Consider the following 13969-nt stretch of genomic DNA (forward strand, 5'->3'; position numbering starts at 1 on the left):
TCCTCCAGGAACGTTCTGTTCTCTTACATTCCTGTTGCAGGGACTTAAGCTCTGGAGTGTACCAAAGAGCGGGGGTCACTCGTTTGGTATGTTTGAGAGTGGCGGTTTTAGGAAGGAGTTTGTCTAAAGAAGATATGACCCAAGAGTTGAACTGTTCATCGGCAGTGAAAGGATCGGTGGAGAGGGCAGGGATAGAGTCTGAAAGAATGGTGGCCAATTCAGCTGGTACAAGCTTGTGCCAACGTCTGTCGGTAACCTGAATTTTGGAGGTTTGAAGGGATACTATGGGTGAATCCCAGGATATAGGGATTAGAAAATGATCTGTCCATGGAAGAGGAAGGGGGGACCAGTGGTAATGTCCGCGATGTTAGTGAGGATGGGGTCCAGGAGGTGTCCCTTGTCGTGGGTGGGTTCGTTATTGACCAGCCGGATGTTAAATGACATAAGGTCCAAAAGGAGGTCGGATGCTGTCAGATCTGTGGGGTCTGTAAAATGAAAATTGAGATCGCCCACAATGAGGAAATTAGAGGCGGAGGAAGCTAATTGTGCCACCGTGTCAGTGAAAGCATTGAGGAATTTCCCTGGTGTACCCGGAGGACGGTAAATCAACAGTCCTGAAAGGGAATGTACTGGGGAGGTTTGAATGGCAAAATGGCAGCTTTCGCAGTCTTCAATGTTGGCGTTACTGATTCTACAGACAAGGTGTTCTCTATAGATTATTGCCAACCCCCCTCCTCTCCCTCTAGGTCTATGCTGAGCTTGAATAAGATAGCCTGGGGGTAGGGCGATGACAATGTCAGAATCTGAGCTAGCAGAAAGCCAGGTTTCTGAGAGGAACAGTACGTCCAGGCCATGATCCTGTATCAGCAGGTTGGTTTCATGCGCATGCCTGGGAAGGGAGCGGCAGTTAAGGAGGCCTATCTGTAGTCCAGGCTTACCCGGGGACTAAGTAACAGGGTTACAGCGTGCACAGTTAAAAAAGGGTTTACCTTCACCGTGGATATAGCGACACACCTGATTTTGGGCTATGGGCAGCGCATTTAGAAAAGGTATTCAATGAAGTTATCGAAAAAGGCGTCATTCCAGATTCATGGCGAGGATCATTAATCACGCCAATTTACAAAAAAGGGAACTGGGCGAAGGCAAAACGTTATAGGCTCATCACCCTGCAAGACACAGATGGCAAGTTGTTTACTAGGATCCTGCTTACCGAGCTGAACGATTGGGCAATAGAAAGTAAGATCCTGCCGTTGAATCAGACTGGCTTCATTAAAGGATTAGGGACATCAACAAATATCCTGGCATTATCTCTAATAATAGACAACTCAATTAGACTTAAGCAGCCATTGTATTTTTGTTTTGTTGATTTTAAATCAGCTTTCCACAGGAATTTACTATGGAAAAAGCTCAGAGAAATGAATATTTCCAGGGCCTTGTTGAAAATGATTCAGCTCCTGTATAGCAAAACATGGGTCAGGGTAAGGATGGGGGATGGCCAGACACTGTTGAAGGAAATCCAAGCTAACAAAGTGTTGAAACAAGGATGTGTACTGGCCCCCCTTCTTTTCAATGTATTCCTGGCAGATCTGACAAGGACTCTAGACGAACTAAATGCTCACCGTCCGAAATTAGCGGATAGGCATATTTCAAACTTACTATATGCCGATGATGCCATCCTGCTAAGCCAAACAAAAATCGGGCTGCAGCGGTTAATCACCGGAATATCTACTTATGCAAGGAAAATGGGATGGTGATTAATGAAACAAAAACAAAGATCATGGTAGTCGCCCAAAAAAAAAATTAAGACAAAAATGTAGTTGGTATATGGAAAACACCCAACTAGAGCAAGTTGATGTATATAAGTATTTGGGAGTATTGTTCGATGAGAATGGTAGTTACCAATCGCAAATGAGAGACATACAAAGGAAGTCTAACTCCCTAACCGCTGCATTTAGAATCCTGCAAAAATCACTGGGCAACCTTACATAAGGGCCGCTGTTAAAGATTATAGGGGCAAAATTGCTACCAACAATCACATACGGCAGTGAGTCACTAATGGGGAAGGATACAGAAACAATAAATAAAACTCTATCTAAAATATATAAATTACTATTTCAACTCGCAATTAATGCTTTGCCAGCCCAAATTAGACTCAAGTTTGGTTTAACTAATCAATATTATGCGAGGAAGGGACACTACATTAAAACCTGGAATCGGATCAAAAATGATCAAGATAATTTAATTTTGCAGTTACTATGGAAAGAGATAAGTAAGAAAACAAAGGCAGCAGCATCGATCTATCTTAAAGAAGCTATAGAAGAGTTTGCAGTAACCCCAATTTAGGATAATACCATAATGAATGCTTCGTTCAAGAAAATAATCAATAGAACGACAAACCAATTATCAATTGTAAACGATAAAGATAGCCTGAGAAAAAGAAAACATGACTGAACAATAATAAATGGATACAAAGCAAAGAAGGTTCAAGACTACTTAGCAACACCATGGTCAGGAAAAAACAAACAAATCCTTCTCAAAGCAAGATTTGGAATCCTAACGGGAACTTGCCACCTCCAGCCTTGGAAAATCACTGAAAGGATTTTTTTATGTAGACTATGTAACTGTGGAGAGGAGAATATTGTCCATTTGCTCTGTATCTGTCTGGGACTCCAAAATGAAAGGAAAGCACCATTTAAAGTCCCTTTCAATATACGCAGAATACGGACATGTAGGCAAGCCTTGAAATGTTGTCTCCAATCAAATGATATAGGCATGAATGCTGCCTTTGTGAAGTTTTTATTAATAGTAAAAACAAAATTAGTAGACCAAGTTTTAAATGAAGTATTTTAAGGATATTTAATGAATTTTATGATGAAATTTCCTTTATCGGTTTTAAATACCAACAGTATGTTTTGAAATTGTACATTGTAAGATTTTAAATAATCAAACAATAAAGTAATATAATAAAAAAAAAAAAGAGTAGGTGAACAATTCCTCGTCTGTTTCATTTTCAGAATTTGAGGCAAAGAGGTGGTATAGCTCTGCTTTTCTCCCTCTCCGAATGGCACTGCACTAACCCTAAGGAGCAATTATTGATAGTTGAAACATTTCCTGAGTTTTACATCTAAATTTGGCGATGGAAATACAAAAATAGCGCTTTCCTTGCTAGTCGGTTTTCTGTGCATATTCCAGTCCGATCACCGAGCAGAAACCTGTTATACTGTCTTGAGTCTTTAACAGGTGACAGCCGAGCCCTTGTCTTCACAGCTGGTTTTCTTCTATTTCTTGCACCGCCTTTTGTATAGCACACTGTTAACATTTGTAAGTTCCAGTAGCCCTTTTGGAGACTAACCGCCCTTTACCGATCTGTGATTATCACCGACGGGACAGAAGTTGCCCCAAAATGGCCTACATATTATTTTGTAAAGTTTTCTATCAGTGGATAGTATGAATATGATGTGTCTGATCCTGTGGGGCCTTTGTAGCGTAGTTCAGTGTATTATGGAACCATGCGTTTGTTTTTATTTCCCTCGGTTTCTAGGCCTCTGGGAACTCTTTGGTTGCTAATTGTCATTAGCCATTTGTCTAGCTTCCATGGAAAGGTGTTCATTTTTGGCTGTTACTTTTTGAGGCATCTTTTAGTCACTGGGCCCGATATGTACATATGTGTTGGGTAGAGGTGGTTTCTTGACCCGCTGCCCTCTTCTACATACCTTTATTTCTCACAGAGGTGTCTAATGTGTTTTATTGTTTTTGTTCGGACTGGAGTAAGAAGATATGAAGATGGAATATAATAGACAAGCAAGTGCCGTTGTGATATAGCAATATGGAATTGTTGCATGTACATAAAAATTTCCCTAAAAGGCACTTGGTTGAGTGCGTTTGTATATGATTTCTTGGATTTTGGTGGTTGTCGTTTGGTATATATTATAACAATGCACGCTTTCTTATCGTATATAGTTCACACAGCAGGCATGCAATGAAAATGGTATAATATCACCTCTTTCACACGAGGAAAGGGCAGAGTAGTTGGTTGGGAGGAATTTCCTGGAACCCCTAAAATAGGCTGGGCCCTCAGACGTTGGATATCAGCCGAGAGAGACTTTAGAGTGAAACAAACATTTGTGTAGCAAACATCACCCAGGGAGCAAAACGGAGTCATAGATGGACTCGGGCAGATGAAGCAAAAGAAGATGTTCATGGACCCCAGGTGGAATAATTTGAGAGGAGCAGAACAGAGTGAGCAAAACAAGTCCCTCAGAGTCACAGATAGAACAGAAGTCATTGAGCCGAATAGAAGTCAAAGATGCACCAGATAAACCTAAACAGTGGGTCACAAATGGAGCAAAACGGCAGAGAACTGGGTTACAGGAAGATGAAAACAGCACTGCAGGCCACAGGGAAGGCAACATATGTTTCATATGGAGCAAAACAATCGGAGCAAAACCAAGTGCTATAGAAGGATTAGACAGATTTGTTGAAACAGATCAAATTCGAGGTTTCATAGAGGAAGCAAGTAGAAACAGTGGGTCTGAAAGGAAGCCCGACAAATAGAAAGTAGACCGATGGAGTGAAGTGAAAAGCAGACGGAAGTTGAAAGAGCAACACCACTGTTTACTATAATGCTGTTATTTCTAAATATGACTGCCTACATCATGAAAGCCCTACGCTTTCAGTGTGGGAGCCTGCTGTCCTTACAGTCTAGGAACACTTCTCTCATTATAATTCTGTATTTTCTATAGTCGAACAGTAACCTCATTGCAACCCTCTACTTTTGTATTGTGTTTCTTATCTCATCATATTTCTGTGTCCGGGGTTTACAGCCAGGCCCGGTGTCTGTAATGCACTATATGATTAAGGTTTACCTAAAATGTACTATTTGCCTTAACCTGCACCTTATAACAATTGTCACGTGCCTCACATAAGATGTCGCGGTCCATCAGAGTGATCTGTGGTTTTCTTGTCCATAGTTGATAGCACATTTCTTTATTAAAAGTATTCCTGTTGTGTAAACTTAACTAGTAGTACATTGTCACCATTTATAGAGATCATTGTCAACATGGATGAAATAGAACTAGACCAGATCAAAGAAAAGATAATAAATGGAGAGCGAGGGTAGTGCTTCGCAGCATGACCGAAAACGGCGATAACCCAAGTGTGGCTTCTCGATTACAGTTGTAAGGGATAACAAAATTACAGGACTTAGAGGAACATTTTAACTGAACATCGATCAGGTAACGGAGCAGCTCTATATTCACTAGCAGGGGCTTCTGGGAAGCAGAGCCACTGGGGTAAGCTTGGGTCCATACCTTATTTTCTGGAGGTGTGAACTGTGTAACTGAAGGACATCTTGTTTGTGGACTACTATTCACATCTCCTCCCTTAGTGTGATTTGAAATATTGATGGATAGAATATTGTGTCAAGAAGCTTTAAAGGCTATGCCCCATTGCTTGAAATGGGGGCATCCTTCACTGGTAGACAGGGCAGATTAACTAAAAAGTGAATTGGCAGAATTCTGGTTTTTGGCGTCCCTCATGTTCTCATCACCCTCTTTGATGATGGATTGACCTGAAGATACTGTGGCTGGCTACAGAAGGGGGTGAAGGACCATTTATTATTGCATTTTGTTTATTTCCTGAAACAGTCGAAAGTTGTGATTGAACATTTTGGGGGTATACACCATGTACAGATTATTATTATTATTATTATTTTATGATTTATAGAGCGCCTGGTGACCCGAAGGCATCCCCACGCTGTATGATTATGAGAACCAGGAGAGGGAGACCAGGGAACTATTTGGGGAAGAGGAAGGTTTTAAGTTTTTTACGGAAGAGGGCGTGACAGGGTTCAAGACGCAGATTGCGAGGAAGTGCATTCCATTTTGAAGAGGCATTGACCGAGAAGCGTCAGATGTGTTACAAAATAGGAATCATTGTGTTCCAAGCCTTGCCATTAAGAAGTGAAGTGCTTACATTTTGCAAAGGGGATGAGGGAGTGTAAAGGAATATTAATTTTCAATGAAGTATGTGTAGTCTGATGGTCTGCTGGGATTTGCTTGTTTTTCGTAGTGCTTTTTGCAAGTTTTTTCAATTTTGCAGTCTGGAGGTAGCACAGTTACTCGATAGGGCCTGCGGGCATTCAACTGATTATCTTTGTACCTGGATTGTAGACTTTGGTTCTGCTCATGTTAATGTATCTTCCAGTCGCGGAGTATTTGGACATGTCTATGTCCTATGGAAATTTGTTATTAAACTATTATAAAAAAAAGGTGGATTTATTTTTACAGTGATAAGATTGAAGTTCAGGTGAAAACAACCCAAAACTAGAAAGATTTGGCGTTACAGTGCCCCACTGTAGAAGTAACGTTATTGTGTGCACTGTAGTGGGAAACATATTGGTGCTGGAACATCACAGGCTGTTCAGGGAACATGCAAGAAATCAAAGGGACAACTAGAATTGTCTTCTTTCTTTATTAATGATCACAAGCATTTGAAATGCAATAGGCCTCGCATTTGTGCGAGTTTGAGCTATTGACATTGCAAATGACAATGCCTTTTATGTATGTGCTCGTTTTCAAAACAAATAACAGGCATTGCCATTTATAATGCCAATAACTTACACTCTCGCAAAAGCGATACATATTGCATTGTAAATGCTTGTTTCTCTAGAGTTCAAGAATGTAATGGTCCCCTCCTCCCCAACGTCTTCCTTCTCTTAGGAAATATCTTCTAACTACTATTGGTGCTCTTTCTTGCTACCCAGACTAACACTCTATGCATACCTGTATATATGTACATAAACCCTGTTTAACAAACTTAAAACATTTGATGTATATGTTAGTTCGAATTCTGTACGTGGATTCCAGAATGGGGCTAGGAGTCAGTTTGTGAGTAGAAAAAACACATTGGCCAAAGAATAACCACCTTTTAATGGGCAAAAACATCCTCAGAATGTGCCCATATGAGACATTGAAAACTTTCACAAAGTTGAAACATCCATTTGAGAATTAACCTTTTATATTTCGGGTGAGGTCTTAAACAAGGCTTTTGTTTAAGGTAACTTGGCAATAGTTCAATAGCCTTTTTCATGACAAAAGGCACGTTCTCAACAGTGCTCACGAAAACTACCAGAGTCTTTGACAGTGTTGAAGGTCCTGTTATTTGGAGGCCAAATCATACACAGGAGTCTTAAAAATTGGATTCCTGAACTGAACTGGAATGCTAATTATGTTAGATTAGAGAAAGTCACTTTGGCTGATGTACAGCTGTCTTTAATATTGGAATAAACACCTAAAAATGTATCCCCTTTATTAATAGGTGTCTTTCAAAATTGTTAGAGAATGGAATTCTGGTTGGCAGAGGTATGCCCCCTGTCTAGGCAGGAACCACAATCCTAGTCAGGGTCAGTCAGATCCATACCCTAAATTAACCTGTGCTCACACATCGGTAGCCTGGCACAGAGCAGGCAGGCTTAACTTAAGAAGCAATGTATAAAGTATTTGTGCAGCACTTCCGACAGTAAAACACTGAAAATACCACACAAAAAGATACCAGTTATGCAGTTATGAATTTTTTAATACCTTGAAATATATTGCTTAAAAGCATAAAGAGCCAACCAGGTATATCCGGTCGTGATAGACAGGGTCATATCCACAAGTCCAGGCAATCCACAATAGAGCATGGATCAGATACAGGGGCCAGCCTTGGCCTGCTTAAACTGTACCTTGGTTTCCAATCGATTGGTCAGTCCATAACTCAGCATCTATTACTTAGAACACTACATCTGCTAGATAATCAATGCTGCTAAAAAACACTAAAGCAGATTTGTGTTGTGCCTGGGTTTCCTACAAAAAGTATCCTTTAAAGTAAGCATTTATATTTGTGTCCGTTATCCTCATGTTACCTACTTTATGTTTAGTGTCTGTCAACTCATCCGTGTGAAAGGAAACTCCGGCCTCATTTGAGACCCACCTTACAGCTTCTTTGTGGACCTAGGTACACCGCTACAATCTTAAGTTCTTAATATGACACTGTGAGCTGATGATTGTAACAAAGAACTATTTGATCAGTCGTGACTGTGTTTCTCTTCTTGCTATATTGCAGTCATTTTGTTTAGGTATCACACTCTTTCTAAAAGTTGTTTCTTGTCCTCACTTGTTTTGTTACAGATTCCCCACTCAGTCTGCACTGAGAGTTGCGTTCCAGGGTACTGTAAAGCTGCTATGGAAGGGAAGCCCATTTGTTGCTTTTACTGTGTGCCGTGTGCAGAAGGGGAGTATTCAAATAGCACAGGTAAAAGAAGCAATTAAAATGTATTCTACTGTCTGTTTAATGTCTGACTAATGCAATAGCACTGATGTTAAATGAGGCTGAAGAGTGTAAGAAAAATATGAAAACATAAGTGGCATATCTAGCAGAAATGTTAACTATCACTGTCATCTTCTACAGCACACCCTATTGCTAACGTTTGAGAATTTAGAGACCTAGGGGTCTGTTTACCAAATTTTCATGCATTGCAGTGCAGCAGCAAGGCCCTGTTAAGCTCCTTCTTGGCTAAAGTGAAGATGAGCAATTATAAATGTGCTGCTTTCTCTTTGCCCCGTGGGGTGCCTCAGTGTGTTTCTTTAACTCCCTCGCTTTTTAAGACTGATATCACTCTCCTGGTGTAACTTAATCAATCCTTTGGTTTCTCTGTCGTCTCCTATGCAGACGGTATGCGACTAATGATATCAATCCCGGATAAGGGAGTCATGATGGCTAATAATTCACAGTTTGACACATGTCTCAGTCTGGATGCAGGAAAACTGTTTGAAACTAAACACTGAGAAGACAGAGGTAATTCTGTTTGGGAGTAACAATTTGCTCTGGAACAATGCATGGAGGCCTGCTAATCTTAAACCATTGGCATCTCTGGTCCTGAAGGTTCAACATGTATGTATCTTAATTGATGAACATCTAAACTTTTCAGGTCAGATCAATTGCACTACATCTTCTTGTTTTTATTTAATTAAGATACTAAAAAGGTTCCTTTTCATTGCTATTGAACTGCTTTAATTGTTGTGGTAGCTCTGATACCAGCTAGGATAGATTACAGTAACACTCTTCATTTAGGGATAAATAAACCATTTCAGTCAAAGTTTCAATATCTACGGAACATGTCAGCTCTGCTACTGTCTCCAAAACTATCCAGGATCTGTATTGGATGCCGGTGGATGAGAGAGTGATATTTAAGGCACTCGCTAAGCTTTGCATGGCTCGGGACCTTATACTCACAGAATATGTTCAACTGTTAGTCCCCATTGGGAAAACTGAGATTTTCTCTTGCTGAATTGGTAGTCATTCCACAAATAAAAAGGGCCACCTGAGGAGGTAGGAGCTATTATTTTCTAGACAGTAAACAACTCTCTGTCTTTAAGATCTCAAACCAGTTATACTCTCTTTAAGAGGTCACTAAAGACATAGATTTTTGTTGCCTCCTCTAAATAACTCTGTTCACTTTGGCTGTTTCCTGAGGATCTGCTAGCACCAAAACACTTTGGTGTTCACACGTTCAAAAAAACATTCACTTACTCACTTTAATTACTTACTTAAAAAGGTTGCACTGCTTTGTGGGAGAAGGAAAACGTTTTTCTCGGAATTGCAATTAGGTGATTCCCATTCCTAAAGTTTGAAACTTTTATTTTTAAATTAGATATTCATAGGGAGCCACATTTCTACTGAGCACTGTCACCGAAGACCAGCTAACCAACACCCTCACCCAGAGACCACCCACCAACCCCACCGACCCCAACACTGTCGCCCGCAACCTCAGACAATGGATCAACGACTGTGCCAATACCCTTGCCTGCTCAAGACACCCTCCAACAGCCACACCAATAAGAAAGCCACCCGGTTCACTGAAGACCTCCCGGGATCCAAACGAACATGCCGGAAAATTGAGAAGAACTGGCTCCATGAACGAACATCAGGCAGCTACGTATGCCACAAGAACGCCACCCGCAGACACCATCAACTCATCAGAGCCGCCAAGGGGGCCTCATTCAATGACCGCCTGGATAACAACACACACAACACCAAAGAGCTCTTCAATATCGTGAAGGAACTCTCCAAACCAAGCTCCAACACCAACGACATCCGGCCTTCGCAAGAACTGTGTGACTCGCTGGCCACCTTCTTCCACCGCAGATTGCCGAAATCCATGACAGCTTCAATGCCAGTACCGCTCGACAACCACCACCCCCACGATCACCATCTGCACCAACCTCCTGCTCTCCTGGACCAGCATCAATGAGGACACCAGCGGGATCATGAACACCATCCACTCTGGATCACCATTGGACCCATGCCCTCACCACATCTTCAACAGAGCCAGCACAGCCATTGCACCCCATCTCTGGAAAGTAATCAATATCTCATTGAAGACAGGAAACTTCCCGGAGAGCTGGGAGCACACCAAGATCAACGCCCTACTCAAGAAACAAAAGGCAGACCCTAAGGACCTCAAAAACTTCTGACCCATCTCCGTGCTCCCGTTCGCGGCGAGGGTCACAGAGAAAATCATCAACAAACTACTGACCCGCCTCCTCGAGTAGAACAGCACCCTGGACACGTCCCAGTCCGGGTTCCGCAGCAACCACAGCACCAAAACTGCCCTCATCGCCGCCACCAATGACATCAGGACCCTGCTAGACAACGGACAAACAGCAGCCCTCATCCTCCTGGACATGTCAGCCGCCTTCAACACGGTCTGCCACTGCACACTAAGAACACACTTACATGACACTGGGATCCAAGAGAAGGCCCTGGACTGGACCACATCCTTCCTCTCCAGCAGAACTCAGAATGTCTGCCTCCCCCCTTCCACTTCACTGCCACCGAGATCATCTGTGGCGTACCCCAGGGCTCTTCCCTCAGCCCAACGCTGTTCAAGATCAACATGGCACCCCTCACCCACGTCTCCTGACAGCACAACCTCAGCATCATCTCCTATGCCGACAACACCCAGCTGATCATCTCCCTCACCAAAGACCCTCACACTGCCAAAACCAACCACCACGAAGGAATGAAGGCTGTCGCCAAATGAGGAACAGCCGACTGAAGCTGAACTCGGAAAAGATGGAGGACCTCATCCTCGGCTCCACCCCTTCAGCCTGGGACGACTCCTGGTGGCCGACAACACTAGGAATAGCCCCGAAACCCACTGACCACACACACAACCTAGGGGTCATCCTCGACTCCAACCTCTCCATGACTAAGAAGGTTAACTCTGTCTCCTCATCCTGCTTCAACACCCTCTGAATGCTCCGCAGGATCTTCAACTGGATCCCCACTGAGACGAGAAGAACGGTCACCCAGGCCCTCATCACCACCAGGCTGGACTACGGAAATGCCCTCTATGCACGAATGTCAGCCAAGCTCCTGAGACGATTGCAATGTATTCAGAATGCGTCAGCATGTCAGATCCTCGACATCCCCCACCGCAGCCACATCACACCCCACCTGAGAGACCTGCACTGGCCCCCTGTCAACAAGAGGATAACATTCAAATCCTCATCCATGCACACAAAGCTCTCCACAAGACCAGCCCAGCATACCCCAACAGACAACTCAACTTCTGCACCCCCACCCATCAGCTCCACTCTGCCAGCCTCGCTCTCGCCATAGTCCCCCACATCCGAAGAACAACCGCTGGCTGCAGATCTTTCTCCTACCTCGCCGCCAAGATCTGGAACACCCTCCGTACCAGCCTACGGTAGACCCAAGACCTACTGGCCTTCAGAAGAGCCCTCAAGATCTGGCTCTTCGATCACTAGCAGCACCCCCCAGTGCCTTGAGACCCTCACGGGTATGTAGTGCACTTTATAAGTGTCATGATTGATTGATTGATTGACCTCATGAATAGTAATTAGGTAGTTCAAAGGGGCAACCATTTAGAAATGAAAGCCATCAGAGAGTTGTTGGCCTGCTGGGGTCAGCAGACCACCATATATGTGAACTGTGAATGTTTTCCTTAAAGGCAATTAGGATGGGTTTCAAAAGAAAAAAATAAACGTTTACCTTTCATTTTTTAAACCAAGGCATTGGTCTCTGGGACCACTGCGTGCTCTGCAGAAATATTTTTTTTACTATTCTCAAAAGGGAAAGGAAGCACTGTGAACCCCTTCCCATTTGTGAAAAGGTTGCCTCCTAACCAGGATTGTAGGATTGTAGTTTGGTGGTTCTACATAAAAAATGCATTTTAGGTTGAAAATGAATCAGATATTTTGATTTTGCAACCTCAAAAACGCTTTGTATATCTGGCCCCAAGTAATTTACTGAACCTTCATTTTAGTAGTCTCATTATAAACAAAAAGACTATAGATGGAGAATAGTATTCACTAAATAGGAAAACCTGAGACAAATGAAATAAGAGGGGGGGGTTCTCCCTTGCGGTCACTACACAGCATTAAATGATTTATTGCTATCGTACAGCAACACATTGTTAAATATGTGAACATCGGATTATACCTCAAACTGGATTGTCTGAACTGAACATCATGATGTCTACATTGAGAAATAAAAAGGGAAATTGGAATAATGGATTGTGCTGTGATAGTGCTATGTTGTCCACAGCAACATACATGTATGATCCATTGATCCCATAGTATCAACATGCTTTATGGTCCGATGAGCAGCTATAGCTCTTTCAAATATCAGGTTCAGTTTCATTTGTGCTCTGTTTTGTTGATCAACTATTTGCAATATTTATATTTTTAATTTGATTTTAATCTTATGTTTTATATTTTAGACATGGAAACTTGCATAAAGTGCCCCGAGGACCAGTGGCCCATTAACAGAAAGGATGGTTGTATCCAGAAAGCCATTGTTTATCTCTCTTATGGTGATTTCCTTGGAGCAGTGTTGGCATATGTAGCTATTGTGCTATCCATGTCCACAGCTGGTGCGTTGGGAATCTTTCTCAGATATCGAGACACCCCAATAGTGAAGGCCAATAACAAGCATCTCAGCTACGCTCTCCTTGTATCTCTACTGCTGGCCTTCCTCACTTCTCTTCTGTTCATTGGACGCCCTGCATTATTGACATGTTTGATCCAACAAGCTGCATTTGGGATTATTTTCACTGTTGCCGTGTCTTGTGTATTAGTAAAAACCATCACTGTAGTGATTGCCTTCAATGCCATCAAGCCTGGTATCAGGTTAAGCAGATGGCTGGGATCTCAGGTGTCTGCGTCTATGGTCCTCGTGTGCACACTGGGGGCAGTAGTAATTTGTCTTACTTGGCTGCTCACTTACCCTCCTCATCCAGCCACTGACACTCAGTCTGAAATTGGAAAGGTGATCCTACAGTGTGACAACGGTTCTGTCATTGCCTTCTATGGGATGCTTGCTTACATGAGTCTGCTGGCCTTTGCCAGCTTTACTGTGGCCTTCCTAGCCAGAAACCTTCCTGATAGATTTAATGAGGCCAAGCTCATTACATTCAGCATGCTGGTCTTCTTTAGCGTCTGGGTGTCCTTCATTCCAGCCTACCTTAGCACCAAGGGTAAAAACATGGTGGCCGTGGAGATCTTTGCCATCTTGGCTTCCAGTGCTGGACTGCTCGGCTGCATATTCATTCCCAAGTGCCAGATATCAACAAAAGATGCATTTAAGAGCTAAAAATAACTTGTAGCCTCAATATCCAATGTATAACCTGATCAACTTGGAATATGGTGAAGACCATCTGCTTTTCTATCTTCTTCCATTAAAAAATGTATTAGCATTTGAAGTCGGATCATACATTTATATCCTAAACATAGTAAAGTGATCCGCACATAGGCTTATTGATCAGTGACATGTTATCAATCCAACAAATATCGAGAGCCACAAATATGAGAAATTAAATAGCAAGAAAAAAATATTGACGTTGGAGACATAACTATAAAAATCACTAATATCAAGCACACAGATATTGTTTAAAAAAGTATTG

The 13969-nt window shown here is 42.4% G+C and overlaps 1 protein-coding gene across 1 annotated transcript; it reads left to right on the forward strand.

The window, feature by feature from the left end:
• The first annotated feature begins 8171 nt into the window (after window positions 1-8171).
• On the forward strand, window positions 8172-13659 carry LOC147725839 (vomeronasal type-2 receptor 26-like). Its single transcript, XM_086963369.1, has 2 exons — window positions 8172-8292; window positions 12788-13659. The coding sequence occupies exons 1-2, from the start codon at window positions 8223-8225 to the stop codon at window positions 13657-13659; spliced, it is 942 nt and encodes a 313-aa protein (XP_086819495.1). The 5' UTR covers window positions 8172-8222.
• The last annotated feature ends 310 nt before the right edge of the window (window positions 13660-13969 follow it).

Source organism: Lissotriton vulgaris, chromosome 3_1, assembly GCF_964263255.1.
Source record: "Lissotriton vulgaris chromosome 3_1, aLisVul1.2, whole genome shotgun sequence".
In the NCBI taxonomy this organism is placed as follows: Eukaryota; Metazoa; Chordata; class Amphibia; order Caudata; family Salamandridae; genus Lissotriton; species Lissotriton vulgaris.